At 40.7% G+C, this 21933-nt stretch overlaps 1 protein-coding gene across 1 annotated transcript; it reads right to left on the reverse strand.

The window, feature by feature from the left end:
- Positions 1–960: 960 nt before the first annotated feature.
- si:dkey-16j16.4 lies at positions 961–21552 on the reverse strand. Its single transcript, XM_042388400.1, has 5 exons — positions 20934–21552; positions 11051–11132; positions 10335–10846; positions 6435–6488; positions 961–2250 (listed from the first exon to the last, which is right to left on the reverse strand). Exons 1-5 carry the CDS (start codon positions 21000–21002, stop codon positions 2125–2127), a joined length of 843 nt encoding a protein of 280 aa, XP_042244334.1. The 5' UTR covers positions 21003–21552; the 3' UTR covers positions 961–2124.
- Between the last annotated feature and the right edge of the window lie 381 nt (positions 21553–21933).

Below are 21933 nucleotides of genomic sequence, written 5' to 3' on the forward strand. Positions count from 1 at the left end.
TTTACACCACCAAGCAGTTAGAGTAGCATTAGCATTTATTTGAAGTCATGTTTCTCTCCACCTAATGAATGTTAGTCCAATATTCACTGTCTTTTTCTGTTTTTCAACTCCTAAGGGAAATATCTGCATTATGTTCACCAGCTACGTTAGCTAGTTTCAAACTTTGTCCATTTGGTGCTTGACATTTAGTGTACAGTGGGTTTATCATAGCCTTTTCACTAAAAACAGCTGCCTGCTGCAGCTGGAAACCAGGTTCATGAGTGGTGAGACTGAACCAAAATATTTAAGTTGGGTCCTTAAATCCAAAACAGTGAGCTGAGAGATGCTAATATGCTACGTTGAGCTGAGGGGAACTGTAAATTCAGGTGATAATTCTATGAGAGTTTGCCTCCACAAGGCAGCTACTTTCACATAACACACAGTCATTTGACCAATTGTTAACATAAAAAATACTGAGTAGTGCAGCTTTAAAGATTCTGTGTGGGATTTAAGCTGTTTCGCCAATAAATTCTGTGGAAATACCACACCTCTGTAAAATATATAGTTAATGCTGAGTTTCAAGAAGAGTAAAACATCTTAAAAAGTATGTTGTGACAAATTTAAAAAAGGTTTTGGGCCACCACAAGCTTCCATAACAGCTTTGATGCTTCTTGGCATGGATGTTACAAGTCTCCGGCGCTCTACCAGAGGAACGAACAGCAATCTTCCAAAAGATGTTCCGTCTTTGGTGTTTTGATGATAGTAGTGAGAGCACTGTCTATCACATCACTCCAAAATCTCCCAAAGGTGTTCAGTTGAGTTTAGGTCTAGTAAGTCATCCTCAACCATTCAATGAGTCCTGAATGGAAGCATCTGCATTTGTTATGTCTCACCACTCTTTCATTCATGTTTTTCCTTGAATTGATGCTCTCTCTGTATTTATGTCACAAGATGATATTGATTCAAATAAAAATCACCTCCTTAACAAGAGGCCACAGGGCATTTATTGATTCATTTTGTGCAACAAGGGACGAAAACATGTCACAATGTTACATTCACTTCGGCAAAATCTTAGTTACAGTGGTGACATTGTGTTTAATCAATTAATCAGCTCGTTTCAAGAGCTGAGAACTACCTCAAGTTTCATTCAACACAACAGGAATGTCATTTCAAGGCATTAAGAGATCTTTAGAAAACACTGGGATGTCTTAGATATACCAGTGGTCCTCTTCTACCTAGAAAGTAATGAGGTACAATATTGGAAAAAAAATGGCACACTACAAGTAGGCTATGCATAACACAGCACCAGATACACTTGCCAAATGTGCAGCAAACTATACTCATACTTCCTTATTTCAACATACCGCTCTTTCTGCAAAACAGTGGAATTCATGCAAGAAAAGAGGATACAAGTACTTAACTTTGACCTGGACTAAAATTCATTAAGAAACGTACATCATCAAAGGTCAAAGGTTGACTATTCAACTACAATCATACATTTTGTTATAGCTCGTCATGACCTGCATATTCAAATAACACATCCAACGAAGTAGGTTTTCAGACAGACGAATTTGACCACTGTCTATGTTCATCTCGACAATAACAAGATATCAGGTGACTCACCTCGCCATGTTTAGAATATGTAGTTACCAAGAACCTTACAAGATGTCCAGTAATCACATCAAAGGAAGAAACCTTGGAACCATTTGATTGTCTTACATGCATTATTTCCCTTGAAACTGATCCAGCCCAAAACTAAAGTCAGGTTGTAGCCTTGTCCCTTTGTACCACCTCTGGTCCATAGTCCATATTTGTTTCTTGATCATTCCCTCTCCAATCACAGGATCTTTTCAGAGACAGCAATATAATATGCAATACCTGAAATATCCTTAGAAATGTTTTGTTTAGGCCATTTTATTCTCCAAATGTTCCTGTTGATTTCACATGGAGAATAATGATCAAAGTGACAGCGTTACAGGGTGGGATTACCTGAGTGTGCAATAGTTCGACCATCAAACAAAAGTCTTTCTAGCGGTCTGTTTCATAACAGTCACTCCTTGGTCTCGCTGCAGAAGCCACAAAAAAAGCAGCCATCTGGGAATGAAGAGGGGGGGAAGAGGATTATCTGGCAGTGAATGAATTTCCTTATGAGCAGGGAGGATCCTCGGACGGGGTCAGGGGGCTGCAGGGGGGCACTGTGCTCAGGGACCGGAAGGCGAAGATGGAGGGATCGTACGTGTACCTGGGCGGAGGACGACTGCCAGTCAAATTCTGCGGACAGAAAGAGAGACAAGTGGTCATGGTGAGTGACAGGCCTGTCAGAAGTAGGTGTTTGGGTTAATCCAGCTTTTGAGCTTTATCGGATGGAAATGGCATGTGCCAAAGGGCCAGGATTACCTGCTGTCCTTGAGTTATAGTATTATTGGTAGTCGTCAGTTCACGTCAGTAGTGACACTGTTTTGTTTTTTTCTTGATGCAGCATAAATGTGTGGTCGTGTCATGAGACTGTGAGAAAAGGAACATAAAACCAGACTAGCAGTGGTGGGAAAATGACTGCACCTCGTTAGAACACTTGCACTGTGACTTTGTTTTTCATTCACGCTGCAGGTTCGGTGACATAAATGCTTTTCCACTCACAGAGACATCCCCCTCTGAGCTGAACCTCGTTTCTTGTGGCTCTACAAGCCCGCTGTCTAAAATTAGCCCTGGTCATTTTCCTCCCAACAGGAAACGACAGGAAATGACTTTGTTGGATTTGGCAGTGAGGCAGCACTTTCTCCAGAGCCTGCTGAGGGGGAGTGAAGTTAGTGAGAAGGTGGACTGAGAGAGATTAGGACCTCGAGATAGATAGACTCAGTGTAATTAGAAGCTTTTCCCATGGGTCTGAGAGAGAACTTAAGTGAGTGTGGGCTGTGTGTGTGCTCAGTGTCAACAATGTTTCTCTTTGCAAGCACCTCTAGGAAAACTGACATGGATGCATCTCTGCAACTGGCTTCCACTGCAGCAGTGAGATAGTGAGAGAGTGCCCCATTGCTACTGGAAAAGTACTCAGTGACATCAGTGCATATGAAATAAGCTCCATTAACGGTGCATGTGAGGCTACAGGTGTTGCTATGACTTCAGACAACATCTTTAGGGATTCAACACTGACAACTGAGTCACAGTAACATGGCAACAATTCCCAATATCACTTAGAGCGCTTTTATCTACCGATGTTAATATAAACAGGCAAAAAGTGAGAAGTGGAGAAACAAATCACAGCCCATGAACAAGTTACAGTAAACTTGATAGATGTGAACTGTGTTAAGATGTTCTCCATATGGTAACTGCAAGTCAGACCAGCTGCGGGGGAGTCATACATCAGGATGGCTCCCTATCCATGTTAGCAATCCCCTCAGAGTTGTCTCTTGGTCACATCTGCAGTTTGATGGACATTTAGGGCCCAGACGGGTCAAACAAAGTACAAGTCTCACAGGTACAAGTTCCTCAGTTTGTGGAAAACAGTACCATCACATGAAGCAGTTAGAAGGCCGAGTTAAAACACCAGTAATATCTCACTTATCTCACGCCTCTTCCCCAAAATTTAATTTTGTTATAAATTAGTCCTGTTGATCAGTAATTTAGCCCCCAATCTGCACATGTGAAATACTTTCAACCCGTGTTACCAAGCCTTCTGTTGTTGCAATAGTTTGACATTCTGGGGAATATACTTTTTTTGCTGAGAATTAGATGAGAAGATTGATACCACTCTGATGGTAAATATGAAGCTACCGCTAGCAACAGGTTAGCTTAGCTAAGCTCAAAGACTGGAAGCACAAGACTCTTGACGACGATTTCTGTATTACAGCTCTGTTACCTCGGCGACAGACTTCACCAGCTCTGTTCACAATGTCAACAAATATATCAGATCATGGAGACCCCAATACTGTGTAATTACTAAGCAACAAATATAAATTTCAGTAATCAGTTCCTACTGAAATGTGTCTGTAGTACCATTTTCTCAAATAAAGCAACAATGTCCAATCCACAGCTAGCGTGGTCTCATAGATAATATTGTAATATCTGGCATAGCCAATATAGTCTTCAGCCGGCAGTAAATGTGCTAGCTGATTAGCTTGCTAACGATAGTGCTAGCTCAGTTACCTCATCGGTCACATGACATAGTGGTTGTCAAGAGTCTCCCACTGGAAGTAGGTGGAAACAGCTACCATGGCTCTGCCCAAAGGTGACAAAATTCACTAAGCTCACTAATTAACATGTTATATCTCATTTATTTAACCTGTACAAAGACCAAAGTGGAAAAAAACATTTCCAACAGTCTTTATACTAAGACAAGCTAACTGGCCACTGGTGGTAGCTTTATATTTGATGGACAGACATGAGTTGTATCAACCTTCTAATTCTTCAATAACCATATTTTCCAAAATGTCAAAGTATTCCTTTAAAATCGGTGTGTCCTAATGCTAGGACCAAGAATGTCTTCACATCACATCCAAGTCATGAAGTTTCCCTCAATCAAAAATCAAAGCACATTTTCCTTCATTTGAGTTTTTCCTTTCCATCCTCTCCATATCTGCACCATTTCCCTCACCTCAATCAATCTTCGCCTTGCCCTCCCCCAAATCTTTCTGTACAGTGGCTGAAACCAGACGCCATCACTCTTGCCTGCTACAGCCTGGGAAGCTCTCATCACCCCACTCTCCTATTGCCCCCCCACCCCTCTTGAGGGGGAAGGCCTCAGCAGCAGCGACCAAAGCTGTGTTTTTCATACTGCTTCCACATGACCCCCCTTAAAACACACACACCCACACACACACACACACTACCACCACCATCGACCTCCTCAACCCCTTAACAACTCCCATGCTTGAATGCTTGAATCCAATCTCAAAGCTGGGGCCCCATCCAGATCCAGTGTCTCTCCTGGATCCAGGCCAGGAAACTGAGGGTCCACAGATAAAAGAGGGGGAGAAAGAGAGAGGTGGGAGAGAGAAAGCAGCAGAGAAAAGATGTAACAGAGGAGGAGAGATGGGATGGCTCACGGTACGGAGTGGTACAAAGGGTAGCAAGAGTCAACACAAGCCTCCAAATGGCTCATCAATCCCAAGACTCGCTGTGTACTCACTTCAAGGAAATCTATCAACTGGAACATACCCAATGCCTACAGACGTCACTGACGAGGACAACAACACTACCAACTACACCAGTGAGAACAGAGGATAATGAGCAATATCTCTGTGTATCAGTGGAGCTAAACAGATAGCAGCCGGCCAGGCTATAAATGGAAAATGACTTCATCCCTGGAAATACACCACGAGGGAACCGCAAAACACTCCACCTCCTCTTCCTCCTCCTCAACTCCATCTCTCATCGCCGCTCACTTGTTCTCCCTCAACCACTCTCAAAGATCACTTTATACAGATTGGTCCCCCTCGTACATACCTCTCGCTTCTATGTGGAGGATTGGAGCAACCTAAATGCTGTTACAGTTGGTGTATGTGTGTGTGTGTGTGTGTGCGTGTGTACATAAACAAGTGTGTGATGAGGTTCCATTGACACTATCCCACACAAGGTGATAATAACGTCACTTTTCTCACCACACTGTGCATCCTTCTGGAGTGCCACGCTCTGTGCCAAGATGCCCGGGCTTGTTCCAATCGACTCTGCTTCTCCAGCGTGCTTCCCTTACTCACTACAAACACTATCCACCGAACCTATGCACAGTGGCAGTGCTGAGTTGGTGGATGATTATTAGACATTGTGTTAGGAAAACCACTTTAGGGGAAGATCCTTCAGGATGCAATCTTGGGAAAATACCTTTGTGTTTACAAAGCTATTTAGGTGAGTAAATGTACACTTCGAAGACCGCTAATGGGACAAGTGTAAAGCTGAGCTATTAAAGGTTGTTGAGTGAGATCAAGAGATCAAACGAGACCAACCTGAAAAAGAGACAAGACCGCATTTTTCCTTCTTGTTCCTTTGTCTTAGGTATCAGTGCAGTAAACAGAGTTTAGCTCGCCGCTGTTTGCAAAAGGAATTTGATAGTGCTATCAGATTTGCAGACGTCTCAGGCATGGCTCTGTTGCTAGCATGGCATGGGAACAAACGCTGTTGCCAGATGCTGTCACAGTATGCAGTTGGATGGACATCAAGGTGCTGGCGACAAGACAGGCTGGGCTGTTCATGGGGGCCGAGCAACCTTATCATTGCTGTAATGGACACCCTGATCTGGACTGCCTATTATGGTTCAGCATAAAAGGAACACCAGTGTGTGAGTGTGTGTGTGTGAGTGTGTGTGTGTATTCAAATTAATACCACTTGTGTAAACAACTTATCTTTATGACAGCCATCACAGCAAAGTTTTAAACTGAGCACATTCATCATGGCAAAATTCTACAAGAGGGTTTTTGTTCATTTGCTATGGGAAAGTGTATGTTGAATAAAAATGAACTCACCCGAATCTTTATAGTCCGTGTTTTCCCTCCACAGTTCTTTTTCAGCAGCATTTTCTGTGGAGAAGAAGAATGTAGAATGACAGCTATGAAGAGTATATAGTTCCTTTCCCTCAACATGAGTAAAACCTCTGCAGCATGCTGGTGTACAGTTCAATAAACTTTTGGAACCCAGATGAGTAACTGTACATACCAGGCTTATGTGCATGTGAATGTTGATTCTAAGTATATTTTACTTAAACCTTTTCAAAATTTAAAGAACATCTGATGTGACAAGACCTGAACACTGGCAGTCAATTAACATTGATTCAAGATGATCAAGGAAGTGAGTCAAATCCAGCTGTCTCACTAAACTAAACAGTCAGTCAATGACACTTATGCAATATCCTGTCTCCCACTCCCCTCCATGTCCACGCAGCTCCACTATTCTCAAAAAAAAAAAAAAAAAAACAGCGGGGGTGGAGGGACCACACAATCATCGAATTGTCTCGAGTCGGGGATGTAGCTTCTAAGGGGGAAGGGAGCACAGGAAAGAATGGAAACACAAGACTCCTGCTGTTGTGATGTGGGAGAGAGCTGGTGTGCACTTGCCCTCATGCTCACCTCCTGCCAACCCTTATCTTTTTTTATCAATGGCACTACAGTCCATTTAGGTGCAAGCTGTTTGGAAAAAAAAAAAAAAGATAACAAAGATAAGGTGACAAAAATATGCACATTTTTAATACTGTATGGGATCAAGTGACTCAGTTTTATGTAATTATCAAAAATATCATGACTTTATAAGAACTAACTTTATCTTACTCAATATTTGACTTATATTGATCATTTTGTCCTGATCTTGTTTCAACCTACACAACTACAACAGAGTCATCCTGCCTACACCAGCCCCCTCAACATACATGAGTGACGTCCAACAGGTCGGGAATGACACAGACATGAAGAGCACAAGAAACAACATATAAAAAAGGGAAAAGTGTTGAAGGTTATCTTTGTAATTGTTTTAGGAAGTGCTTTGAGAGTGGATGCTTTTTTAATTATTATATATGTTTTGTTTTCAGTGACTTATGACATTTTAAATTGAAATGACTTGGTGTAAAATATGAAACATGTTTTCTGAATAAGTATGCCTTGGGTTGCCTTATCTAGGCAAACATTTAGTACAACCCTTAGTGAAATAAATCAGAGGATGATGTCTGCTGTGACAAATGGCCCTTTAGACGTTAGGAAAAGTCTCAAAAACAATGTTATGATTGTAAAATGGCTGGTAAGAAGGTATAATAGTAAAAGGGCTACTACATGTTGACTTTTTAACTCTGCTTGTAAGAAAATTATGAAATAAATGAATGTAAGGTTGCAGCTCATGCTGGTCACATTTGACCACAGTAGCCTTGTAAGCTTGTCTTAGATAGTCATGGATCAGTAGAGTCAAACAATGACAACTTTGATCACAGCTTTCACTCATCCCACATCATAGATGAATCTTCACCAGTTCATACATAACAAAAAAAAACTATTATATTATATAATTAGATCTGCAACAAGAGATATTTTAGAAGTCTGCTGTCTTAAATGAATTTATCAGGGAGCAGGACATGAAAAGTGTTTTGCAACCCATTCTAGATATTAGTTGTGCACTGCTCTTCCACCGACCACACATATCACACACAATTCCCCTGGTTTTGACACCTTTAAATTGCTTTTTTAAAAGAACTTGTCTTTCTGCTTTGGTTTAAACTCCCAAGCAGCATCCATAAAAGAAATTACATGGTGACAGTGTGGAAGTCAAGGCGGACTTAGACACTGGAAGTTGTCCAGCTAAAGGGTTAATGGGAGACTGGAGCCCTGTCTGCTAGCTACCTCTATAGGCCCCCTATTGTATTCCCTGCAGCACCTCCCATTCCACTTGACTGAGTGTGCACACACTCTCACACATACAGACACACACAGATACAGCAACAAACTCATAGACAGGAGGATGCACACATGCAGACACAAAAAGACAGGCAGGATGATAGACGCGTACCCCAGCGCGACACACACACACACTCTCTCTCTCTTCTTTTTTTTTCCTTTTCACCCCTCTCATTGCTGCCCGCTGTCTCTCATCATCTGTTCTTTCCCTCTAAAAACCCCATGGACATATGGACCCCTGAAACCTGCAGTTTCTCTCTCTGCAAACACACACATACACACGCTCAGGCGCACACACACCCTTTCCCATCCATGGTGTGGGCCAACAAGTCTATTGGATTTTAATGATTAGTGGACCAGCTTCTCCATGACTCATTAGTGGCTGTCGTTTTTCTGTTGTTTATTTAATCCTCTCCTTCTGCCTCCACCCCTCCATCGTTTCCCCTCGCTCGCCAGCCTTTGTGAGAAATGAGGGCGGACATCTGCCGTCCGTGCCTCCCTCTCCTTCATCCCTCTCCAGCCAGACCACCGTGGTGGCGAGCGTCCGGCTATGGAAAGGGAAGACTTTGTTTGCTTGTGCGAGCGTGCACATTTGTGTGGCCATGTGTGTGTGGAGGGAAGCTGGTTAGACTGCAGGGACATCTTTGTATTTATGGAGCAAATCCGCAGCCCAACATAACTGTTTGTGTTGTTCAGTGGGTGGCGTAATGCTCATCTGCTGTTTGGTACTTTCAACATTCTCTCTGAAATACACATATTACTACAGTGGCAGGTAGTGTATAATAACTGTATTGATATTGCCAAGATATATACTTCATCTAATATTGAAATGTTTTGTTAGGCAAAGTGGTTATCTATTTTTAAGTATTTTGGAGTATAAAATGAATTTAGCTAACAGGAAGACATTACCAAACCACCATAGTGGTTACCATATCCTGTAACAAAGATATGCAAAACCTCAGCTCATCATATTTCTGAAATGTACCGTTTAATTCAAAGAAATATTTGTTCCTCTCTTCTATTCTGTAGACAAAGCAGCTGAGAAAACTACACAAAGAACAAGAACAAAATAACAAAGATGATTAGGTGTGTGTGTCGTATTACTTTATTTTGGACCCTGGTAATTAAGAATGAAGGTAGTCTCCAAGCTAAACATCCAACTGATATCAACTGAGAGTTCAATAGTCTGACAGTGATGTGAGAGATAAGTAATGTAACAATTACGCAGATAATAGTTAAATAGAACATTACTACATTGTCATTTTACATGTACTTCTACTCAAGTTCTGTTCTGAGGTACGAATTTGAAGTACTTTACTTGAGTATATCTATATTACTTCTACATCACTGAGCCTACTGTACTCATTTGACAGCTATATTTCCTCATTACTTTAACATTTCAAATTATTGTTTAAAACATATGATGAGCTTACAAAATATGATGCATTGCTTTAGATTAAACTACCCAATAGGATATAAAGTAGTTAAAATTAACTCCACCTCCACCAACTACAATACAGTATTAAAATGCTACTTACACATTAATGCATCAATAATAACAATCTAATAATAAAATATATAATAGTACACCATTCACTGGGGCCATTTTCTGCATTAAGTACTTTTACTTTTGATACATAAAGTACATTTTGGCAAAATGTAATTTTACTTAAGTAACATTTTTAATAAAGTACTTTTACTTGTAATGAAGTGTTTTATAATGTATTGCTAGTTTTACTTATGTGTAGGATCTTCCTCCACCACTGTCATTTTTAAGTCAATAATTAAGCTGAGCTAGCGGCCGTCTACCCCATTCACACTCCTAGTTTAAAGTGTTACATGGAATGAATAACATGGTGATGATTTTAATGTGTAATGTGTAAGTTTTAATGTGTAGAGTAAGTGTCATGCCAATCTGCCTGTTACATTATGAGATATCGTTTGACATATTGGGCAGTGATAAAGTATTAAACTATAGTGTGGACTACTAACCTGTTGCATTTTCTCTAGGTCAAGACTGGGCCTCCCTGGTTCCCCGCCGTAGCTATGTCGATACTTTCTGTAAGGTGCTGACTGGTCAAAGTGGGTCAAAATGATTGGCCGTGCCACTGGCTTCACCACCTGGAGCTGAAAGCGCATGGGGGGCGGCTTGAGGCTACGTGGTGGGCTGGAGCTGAAGAGCACAGGGCTGGGGGAGGCGGCCAGGCAAGCACCTGGCTCAACCAGCGGCCTGGCAGAGGCAGCTGGTGACCCGCAGCCACAGAGGTCCCGCACCTCCTCATCGCTGGAGGTGCTACTGTGGTGATCGCTGTGGCGCTGGGGAAGTGACACCCACTTCCTGTTGTCCCCGCAGCTGATTCGCTCCAGCTCTTCCTCTGAAGAGTGGCGATCCAGATTGGCATCTAGCAAGAGGCGGAGGCGTCGTAATCGGGCTGGAGAGAGGGGACCCTGGTTGTGCTGCTGGCTGGTGGCCAAAGGGGTGAGGGCGCAATTTCTCCGTCTCTCTAGAGGAGTCAATACACAGGAAATGTCAAAGAAGAAGGTGGAGACACTGATACAAAAGAGTGGAAATACTCTTAATTTACAACACTGAATTTGTGATTGGTCAATTTAAGGGCATTCCTTGACAAGCATAATAATCAACATGTGATGGAGACTATCATCATCTATTTATAATGAAAATCATTTGGTGGGCAGAGGGCACATACCTCTGTCAATCTGTGCAAGCTCCTGGTTCTCTCCCTCTGAGTCATCACTCTCCCCTCCCTCACCACTGCCATGGTAAGAAATCTGGAAAAAGGATTGAGCTTATACTGTAGGTCAAATATGCCACATAGTAATACTTGGAATATTAACCCTTACATAGGTAAGAGTTGGAAAATAACCCTCCAAAAAGCCTCCCCTTTTTTCTTTTTTTTTAATTCAAAAATTTTATTTGCTCTGGGATCAATTATGACGGATGTATTCAGTTTCACTGAATCAGTTGAGGACAAGAATATCAATTACAAAGTGCCACTTAATACTTAGTCAGTCACAGTTCAGAAGCTCAAAAGCTGGCACACATATCCAATTAAACATTCATTACAGTTTATCAAAAGTACATCAACACAGATTCAGTTCAAGTCCAGATAAGTAAAAAGTAAAACATTAGCCATTGCAATTTCCCTAGCTGACCAAAAAACAAATTCCTAATCTGCAACATCATTTATAATGGGCCTCCATTAAAAAAAAAAAGAGTGAGATAATTTCTACAGCTGCATTACATAAAATATGAATGCTTTAAGTCACAAAAAGCAGGACTGGTAGAGTCAGGATGCTGTCCAAGTTCAGGCAACTCTCTGTTCCCACAGACTGTCTCTTTAAAATCAATTCCTCATCTACAGCAGTAGCAACAATACAGATACCCTGCAGACTGCAACGCTAAGAGTTAAGTAATGCGCCTCACACTCAGTAATTACCACTCCGAGGCCTCGCTGAGCAGCTGCCATCTGTGCTTGTGTGTGTGTGTGTGTGTGTGTGTGTGTGTGTATGCTTACACACATACATACACACCAACATACACAGTGTCCTCCCTTCTACTCTCTAATACACACACACACGTACATGCACACGCACACACACACACCTCCTCTTCTTTCTGAAGCTCTTCAGAAAGAGGGAAAGGGGAGAAAGGAGCCGTGGTCTCAAAGCCCAACAAGAGCAGACAGCATTCAATTCACTTTAAGTGTGAATTCCACTGTATAATTTACAAACTGTCCCACAACATGTTATTTTGGTGAAATCAAAATCATCTTGTCACATCACTTAGCTGTATCTCACACACTCTACTGTAAACACATAATGTGGTTTCTGAAAATGCCCACAAAATGACACACGTCCATAAGATCCTTTCTATGTAATGTAGTGTAAGAAAAATGCTAAATTAAAGTCTGATGGTAAAACATTAGAAATAGAGTCTGCATATATAGACTGATGACCCAGCACAGTACTGAATACTATATTTCAAGGTATCAAATAGCATATGATAGCATAGGATATAGTCTAATATTTCAGGGTAAGATCACCATTACTGACATTTAAGATATCTGGATAAGGCCTGAGTGCAGCTGTCTTGCCTTTCAATGGTACATGAGTTGCGGGACAGATTCTCAATGAACAGGCCCAGAGCCAGTGTACAAGACTTGGCTCTCGTATGATGGAGTCTTGAGTTAAACAGCGTCACTTCATGAACTCCGCAGGAAAATTACACCAAGGAATAACTGTGGGAAGGAAATGTATTTTGGCAAGTGGCTGGCTTGGGGTTTGAGCTAGACTCTACACTCTAGTGAATTATTGTTGGGCAGCATCCATGAAGCAGCTGAAATCCTATTAAAAGTTACTGCAGCCGGATACTAAGAATGGAGCGACACTGGTGGTTCATAAACCTCATGTCTTAATTGTACTCAGAAGAGGCATCAGTTTAGTGTGAGACATTTACATCTGTATTCATGCTCAGTGAGATCAGCAGGATGATTACTCATAGTTCTTAGATATTTTACCATTTAAAGCTGCAGAGGTAACAAGTTCTCTGCATCTTTTGATCTAGAAGTCTGATGCTTCTCCACAGAGCACTTACTGTCAAATATAAACTGACAGTAACAATTTGGTCTTTTCTTCCCCTTGGGGACCACCTCAGAAGATGCTGTTAATGGATCAGACAATAACAGAAATATAGAACGTGTGTGGTTCACTTAAAGGATATTGGCTGATGTCTGAAGTAGCACACATAAGTATTTTGTTATCACATTGACACGAACCACAACTTGAATAACTAGTACTCTATCTGGGGAATAACTACTTATGCAAAGAAGGTCTGTGTCAACAGACCATAAAAAGTTCAGACATGCAAATCACATCTGGGAGTGTAAAACAAAGACTGAGTGCACACACAAGTATTTGAATGCTGTTTCACTCCCAGTACAGTTTTTGAACCTCAGTCGAGCGTGGGTTTTCTAGTCTTTGCAAACGTGACCATCACCACCATCTTTTCTGAAATATGGTGTTAAATTGATGTTCTCGTGCGATTTTGCTCTAACATATACAAAATAGACTTTGTTATTGAAAATGTCCATAAAATCTAGAATCAGCAACTAAACTGATGTACAAGAATGAATTTGTAGTCTGCGTGTTATCATCACACTCAAGTTTAACAGCTGGATCTGACAATATTTGATGTACTTGATGAAAATATGCTTATAAAACTTCTTGGGACAAACACTTCTTCTTGCTAGGTTTTCTTGTCACTTCCAGTTCTTTATAAAGCTGTGTGTATAATGCTGTGGTTAAGCCTGGATTGCACCACTCCAACCTGGATAGGCTGCTTCATACTTTAATCCCTGCAGCTAAGCATCGATACCGCCTTTCCAGAAGTGTCAGTTTCGGATGAACAGCAGTACAACTCCAGCACTCCTTCCCTGATAAGGAGAAAAAAAAATGGCCAGAAAAAAATGAAGCTGTGGCTGGAGTGATACTACATACCAACTAAAATTAGTAGTGTGTTTTTGTTTTCTTTCTTCAGTTATAAAGATGGATTATTACAGTACAGGTAAAATGTATTAAAACAAAAACACCAGCTATCACTTGTCCAGGTGGACCTGTGCTGGTTGGATTATGAAATTCATAAGGTGGATTAGTAAAATTCACTGCTGTGTACTGGCACCACATGAAAAGTATTTCTGGAAAAGTACCCACATGCACTCTGATGAGAGTAAAAGTAACAGTGTTATATTTATACAGCAAGATAAGGAACTAAATGCAAAGTAGAAAGTACACCATGTATACATGAGGTGCACAAACACAACCCAATCCAATGTTCGGTCAGGACCACCCACAGTCACACCCTTCCCCACACGCTTATTAGTCATTAGCATCGCATTCACGCCGAAAACAAACCGTGGTGAAGGAAATGTGCTAAGCTAAAAACAAGTGTGAAAATTACATTTAAAAAGCTAACTGACCCTCTGCTACTGCTTCCACATTAGCGTGCTAGCCATAGCTCTGTAAAAGCCTTGAATAAACAATACGTTCTCCAAACATCATTCAAATATTATCTTCAAGTCAGTCATTTGTAGTGTTTTCCATCATCTCGTCCAACTACTAAATCTGGCTCCACTGCTACTTTGCATGACAAATATTCAAATTATGTTTGAGGTGAAGATTTCTTACGGCCATGAGAGAAGCACAGACCTGCAGTGCACCTGAGAAAACCTCTTTATCTGTTTCTAACATTGTGTATTGTCCACAAAGTATTTCACTGCTCCGTTTAGAGGTCTGAACCTTTGAGGGAAGGATGCCAGTCAGGTGAATTAATGTTTACATGATGATTTGATTTGTTAATCAATTCTACTATTATGCGATGCAATATGCAGTGCACATATTTGCAAATATCAAGTGTGATATGATTTGTTGTGCACTACCTATTATCTATAATTCCTAGAAAATTAGTTTAAAAAGTGACAGGGAGACAAAATGTCATGACCATGGCCATTTATAATTTGGCAGGTTTCAATACATTTAAAGATTTTCTCCAATATGAAACATTCTAGGCTGCACATTTGGCACTTTGTCTTTATCATAGCTGCACAACTTCAGAATTTATAGATTGTCTAACTGAGCTTGTGATTTGTATTGTCACACACATGTGTCTATTAAGGCAAAGTAATAAGGCAGAATACTTGATATCATTCAGAGAGCGGGGAGACACATGAGCAAAGTGAAAGTGAGCCTGCATGAATAAAGCATAAAAACTGCTTTTGTGCATACATGCCAGGACAAAGAGTTGTGTGTTTGTGTGTCAAGAACAGTTGAATGAAATCCTTGTCAGTCCCTTGCATCGCTGAGCAGCTTGCTAAGCTGGATCAATGGCAATGTCACAGTGTACACACCCCACCCAGTTCACACACATATCAGCTTTGCTCTGCCCTTCCACACTGACATGGACACTGTCACACTCCATTCCCCCTCTCATGAAAACACACAACACAGGGTCAGACGTGGCTGATTCTCTTTCCCCTCACACTCCAGTGAATCTTCCCCACAGAGTAGTGTAAGTAGTCTTGATTAGAGTACGCTCCTGGGAATGGTACTGTAACAGGGCCTAAGAAACCTTTAGTCCCTATCCTGCAATGATCATTCAGCCCGGTGACCACTGAGGTAGACTTTAAACGAGGGCTGTGCGATATAAACAATATATACACTCAAGTCATCGCCATATAAAATTTAAACATTAAGAAAATTAGAAACTTCGATATAAGTGTTGATAGGAAGCAATGCCTGACAATGCATAACAGTCTATAAAATCACAGGAACAAAGCTATTTGTAACCAATCATATGGCAGTATTTATAACAGTCCACGCCACAAACACGGTTGGTTGACTTGGCTGAACAAACCACATGCTACTGTTTTGATTATACAAGAGTCATCAAAGAGATGAGCGCTCCTTCGGAGGAAACTTCAAGTGTTGACAGAGAAAGCGACAGCTCAGCGGTCACAACAACCATAAACAAAGGAGATACTGTGGATAAACAAGTCCATTTTATTTATATAGCGCCAAATCACGACAGAAGTTATCTCAGAGCACTTTTCACATAAAGCAGGTCTAGACTGTGCTCTTTAATTTACAGAGACCCGACAATTCCTCCATGAGCAAGCACTTGGCGACAGCAGCAAGGAAAAACTCCCCTTTAATGGGAAGAAACCTCGAGCAGAACCAGGCTCTAGGTGGGCGGCCATCTGCCTCAAACAGTTGGGTTGAGAGAGAAAGAGGAGGGGGAGGAAGGAGGGAGGGAGGGGGAGGGAGAGAGAGAGAGATGCACAGCAACAACAACAACAACAATAATAATAATAATAATAATAATAATAATAATAATAATATGACTAATAAATGTTTTCCACAGAATTAGAATCTATGTGTGGCGGTAGCTGGTGGTATTATTAAATAATACTGCATATAAGGTGCTCCACTGCAAATATTTTAATTGCCAAGCACTTAATGTCAAATAAATACCTGAATGAATGCATTATGTTGGAATTGTATTGTCATTCTATGTAAAGCACATTGCGTTGTCCTTTTTTTTTCAATTCTCGTTTCAAATTCTTCTCAACATTAGTATAATGTTACATCCTCCATGGGATGACGGGAGGTCCGCTACCGCCCTGCATGCTTGCTAATAACTTATTTGAAAAGTTGGGTCTCCAAGATAGTGTTAAGAACATACACTAACTTATCATAGTTAACTTAAATGTATCGGTTTTGGAAAAATTTGTGCAGAGGTGTTCATGATACTAACCATGCATGATGTCAAGACTGATTTGGCCAGACATCTTCTCCATGGGGAAAAGCCAACAACTAGTGGTGCTTTTCATTAGGCTAATTTATGCTTCCTCGCAACCACAAGTGTATCCTCTGTGGAAGTTTTTTACCTCTTTGATCGAGTGTCTATTGAATGGTCTGCTGATCTGACGGGAGAGTGTATAGTCACGCTGTTGTGGAAACTGCTTTAATGTAGTAATATTAATATATGTGATTATAATACAGCAGATCAGGAAAGCACCTGTGGAACAGGAATGACGGCACCGACAGCAGTTTTTCATATTTATTCATGAAATAAAAATTACTGAATCATGAATCAATCACAAAAACACTCCTGTAACTTTATTGTTTTTCTTCATAAGCCAAATGCTTCTCCTTTCTTCTTTTCCGTTTCAAGTACGTCTCAGTTCCTTCAGGAAAATATGGCGCTGCACAGCTGCATATCTCCTATAAAATCATCCTGAGCGTGAAAAGCACGTCAGACTTTCACAAACTAAAGCTGCTATAGATCTATAATCAAATGAAAAAAAACTGGAGCCATTATCAGGTGTTTTCCTTCCAGCTATCACTATGTAGCCTAGAAATTAAGTAAAAGATACTTAATAATTTCTATATATTGATAGCTGACTTGATGAGCTGTTTGATGAATATCAATTCTTCCGTCCTCACATCTCTTCCTCGCATCTCTCGCATCCTTGCTGGGAGGAGCTGAGAAGCAAGTAAGAGACACGATTGAGGGAAGTGAGGAGACATGTTAGCTTAACGAAAAGCACACATACGCCGCACCTCTTCTTCTTCTTTGGTTTTACTGGCAGACTACAGACGAACGTTAAAGGTGCATGCTGCCACCTACTGTACCGGAGAAATGTTTAATATCATGCTATTCACAGATGGGTCTGTTGTCATGTGTTTGAGAGAGAGAGAGAGACATAGAGAGACAGAGAGAGAGAGGGCACGCAGCTCCTAAAATAGAAAATCAATATGTGGCGGGCAATGTTGATATTGTGGCAAGCTGCCACAATATCAACATACCTGAAACACTGTCACTCAATGGAGCACATAGAGTGCATGCATTTACGGTCACAACCACCAGTGAACCCGTCCCCTGGAACCAGCAAAGAGCTGCTGACAGAAAAGCCCCAACAACAAACTGTCCTGTCTGTGTTTTCTAGTGTTACACTATATCGCAAGAAAGCAAAAAGACACACAGACATAGGCTAACACATGCTGTTGCTTTTTTCTTGCAAAAGGCATGATTTAAGAAGCTAATGTAAGTAATGGATCTGAAAGCTGAAAGAAAAGCTTTTCTGACTTTGCATATTTGGAAACCAAGTTTGTGTGAGTTTAGTTTTTAGTCTACTGTAATGCTTGAAGGCTGTTACATAACAAAAAGTTTACACTGAGAAGATTTAAGTTGATTTTTGTATAATATTCTGTTTGCAGCCGATACAATTCTTGGTCATTTTCACATTCTGAATCCACTCAAAGTAAATCCTAACAGAATTTTAAGTTTAAGGGAACTTTGAAGTTCAAAAAATATTACCTTGATTCATATCATGAAATATATTGATACTGACTGAAAAAAAATTATTGTGATAAAACTTTTTGCCGAATTGCCCTGACCTACTTCAAACTCAAATATTATCTGTGCTACTTCTGAAAAGCATGACGACGTAGAAAAGTGCTCTGCTAGAACAAAACATTAAATTAAATCCAACTGGTGCCAGAATTCTGCTTTAATAATCATATTCAAAACAATAGACGTCACTATTAAGGCATACAGGAAACATGTACTGAAACCGGGCTCACATCTGACCATCAATGGCTGACTGATAGCAGTACCTTTGCTTGGTTTTCTGGCTACACCTTAAACATCAGTACTTGTCTGTACTTGAGTCCTTTAACCAAATAAGACTTTTGGTTAATTTTAAAAGGACATACCACCAATGACACATGAAGATGAGTTTACTTGTCATGGAAATGACTTCAGTCTGTGAGAACAGTTGTATAATGACCTCTCTGGATCTGGGGGGTGAAAATAACCCTGATGATGTCATCATCATGTGCTTTGTAATCAATGTGAGATTACAAAATTATAAAAAAGCCTGCTTTACAAACTGGGAATGTAGGCTACAGTTTGAAAGCCATTTATGATGCAAGAAAGGTCTAACAAAATCTGCCACTGAGTTGCATTATGGGAAATGTAGTAACAAGAGTCGCAAAAATGAATTAGTCGATCGAAAGAAAATTTATTGCCAACTACCTTTTTAATCGATCCATTGTTTTGAGTAGAGCTGCAACAATTAGTTGATTAATCTACATGAATCACCAGCTATTTTATCCACTATCATTTTGAGTCATCTATTATCTACTAAACTAAATATATTTGGGTCATGGACTAATCAATTATGGTCAGGATAAAAAGAAGACATTTGAGGATGTTACCTTTAGATTCGGGAAACAGTGATTGACATTTTTCACCATTCTTGGACATTTTATAGACCAAACAATTAATCGATGATGAAAATACTCAGTTGCAGCCCTAGTAGTATTCGGTGTTTCTGTCTGATCCACACTAGAGGCTAAGGATCCAGATATTTCGGCCTCTGCTGCATCAGTTCTCTCGCAACTTTTCGGAAGTGCAGTAAATCAATGGAGTACCCCTTTAAAGAACAGTTCCAGTCTATTGATTCCTATCAATAGTAACGACACTGTACTCACCAAAGTTGTTGGGGCAAAGAAAGACGAGCGTCCAGAAAGAATCCTACCACTGAGCAGAGCAACAAACACAAACAGAAGTAGACAATAGGGACGGCACACTTTCCCCTGTATCCTCAGCCAGGCCTTTGAACGAGAGCCCTTTGGCACAAAATGGCTGCCATGCGACTATACAGTTGGTTGACGCACAATAGTGTTGTGGATGGGGCAAGTTAGTGACCCATGCAGGATACAATTCACCCTTCTCCTCACCAAAAAAGAGGCATTATGTAAACTGAGCAGGCGGTAACAATTGGGGAGCACTTCCAAGGATTCAGTTGTGGAAAATTGCAGGGTAAAGACTGTAGATGTCGGGACAATTATATTTCACAACAATAAGGTTTTTACTGAAATGTTTTTTTTTATGGTCTTTGTATACGTCCAAATTAGCTTCCACTGCTGCTCCCCCTCGCAAACCACACACACACATCTACCATTTCCTCTTGAAAAAAAGCCATTCCCTCTGTAGATGAAGAACCTGGACTGGCTTCACAGGTATGAATATGTCACTCAAATAGATTATCCTGTCTTACACACGAGAGAACTCTGGCCAGTTGGTGAGGACATATTATTCTCTCTCTCACACACACACACACACGTATGATTTACTTTCTCGAATGACAAACAGCTGAACTGCTGCTGATGAGTCAATGAGTGTCCATCTGGGAGCGGGACAGTTTGTTGACATGCCACATGTTTACTGATGTGTTTGTGTAGCAATGTGGATCTCTGGTTTCTTCTTGTAAACATCAGGTCAGGACCTGTAAGCCATGAAGAGAAAATTCCCTCTAACATAGTAATGAAGGGTCTGAGGTGCTTAGAGGCGGAAAATACCTCCAAACAACACGTGCTTGAATATATCAGAACACACACAGACTATTTCCACAGAGTGGTTCAGCTGCTTTCATGACTGTACAATAAGTATGCTGTCTGTCTCCCAGTTTGTGTGTGCATGTTTTTGTTACCTCATTGGGACCTTTTCTAGTATAAACACCGACATTGTCAGGACCAGTAGTCCTCATGTTGACCAACGCCTGGTCCTAATGAGGCAAAATGTTATTCCTGGGGTCCTGGTCAAGGTTAGGGTTAAGGTGTGAATTGAGGTGAGGTTAAGGTTAGGCTGTCCACAATGAATAGACGTTAGTGCAATGTCCTACAACAATAGCTGTGCAAACGTGTGTGTGTGTGTTTAAGAAAGAGAAACAGAAAGAGAGAAAGTGTTAATGAACTCACAATAACCCCATTCTGGTTACAGGCTGATAACTCGCAGTGTTTAAGCTACTGCGTAGTCAACTGGCCTACAAATGAACAAGTCACAAGACAAAAGTAAAGCCACGCTGTTCACAAACAAGCTCATTTCTTCTCAGCCGTACTGAACTGAGTATTTCAGTACTGTACAAGTGTACTGACAACTTCTACCCATGGCTTTAAATTATGTTACAACAGTAGTATTACAATAGTAAGTAACTTAGACAAACTTACCTTCAGTTGAAAAGGATGTATCTCATTGAGTGAATGTCTTCTTAGCTTCTTCGTCAGAGTCTTTAGCATTTTTGCTTGAGTAGCTTATGGCTTATCCCCTACAATTACGTTTTTATTACTGTCTCTTATGTGACGGTTACAACTTCATTAGCTAACATGAACGACTTTAGCTCATTTAAAAGAAGGCACACGGGACTAACGTTATCACTTGACTGAAAACTGACAACCACAAAAAAGAAAGAAAAAAAAGAAAAAAAAACACCGTGAGCAGCTGCAGACTCTTAGCTCCAAGTTAGCTAGTGTCGAAAAAGAAGATGAATCGAAATTCGTTAAACTGCGTAGATGTGGCTTGTTTTCAAAGGCTGTGCGTAGCAAACTTGTTATTTTCGAGTTCATTTGAGTCTGCGTTGTTGTTGTGGAAAGTCTTTTTCTGTTCCTCAGGCGGCTCTGAAAGACGGCCCACTCGCCGGAGGCCCGACTTACTTCCACTGCTTAATTCAAAGATGTTAAGAAAATTTAAAAATAATATCAACTTGTTCGCATTCAGACACGCACACTCACACACATACACACAACCAAATGCACACCAGTTACACGAACTCACAGAGTGCTCCTCCAGCCTGAGCGTCTGGCTCTCTGATTGGCTGCACTGCCGAGTGACGTCACATTTTCTGTCAAGGAGGAGGGCTGTGAGTTAAAGCCACATTATCTGTCTGTTTACTTCCCTCTGTCATACCAGGATCATAGTTTATATGCACTTAACTAAGGTGCGAGAGGTTAGTCGGTGAACTGAAAATCGTCTATTTATTATTATGTCAGAGTTGTTGTGTTTTTAACATCCATACTTGTATTTAAGTTCATTTAAAGTTCCATTTAATGACTCACCAATCGAGATCTGTCACACACAGGTGTTATTAATAACACAAATGAAGGGTGTGTTTCATTGAATGTGGTATTGTGCATGCTGCCTCACTGGCATGTCCTACATGGACACTTAAAT

Source organism: Thunnus maccoyii, chromosome 16, assembly GCF_910596095.1.
Source record: "Thunnus maccoyii chromosome 16, fThuMac1.1, whole genome shotgun sequence".
NCBI lineage: Eukaryota > Metazoa > Chordata > Actinopteri > Scombriformes > Scombridae > Thunnus > Thunnus maccoyii.

Excerpts from the sequence above, each read along its gene's own strand:
- si:dkey-16j16.4 (XM_042388400.1), bottom strand. The coding sequence starts at position 21,002 with ATGCTAAAGACTCTGACGAAGAAGCTAAGAAGACATTCACTCAATGAG. Across the intron at positions 10,847-11,050 it reads GCTTGCACAGATTGACAGAG|AGAGACGGAGAAATTGCGCC; the intron begins GTATGTGCCCTC and ends TGACTCCTCTAG. Across the intron at positions 6,489-10,334 it reads ACCTAGAGAAAATGCAACAG|AAAATGCTGCTGAAAAAGAA; the intron begins GTTAGTAGTCCA and ends TCTTCTCCACAG.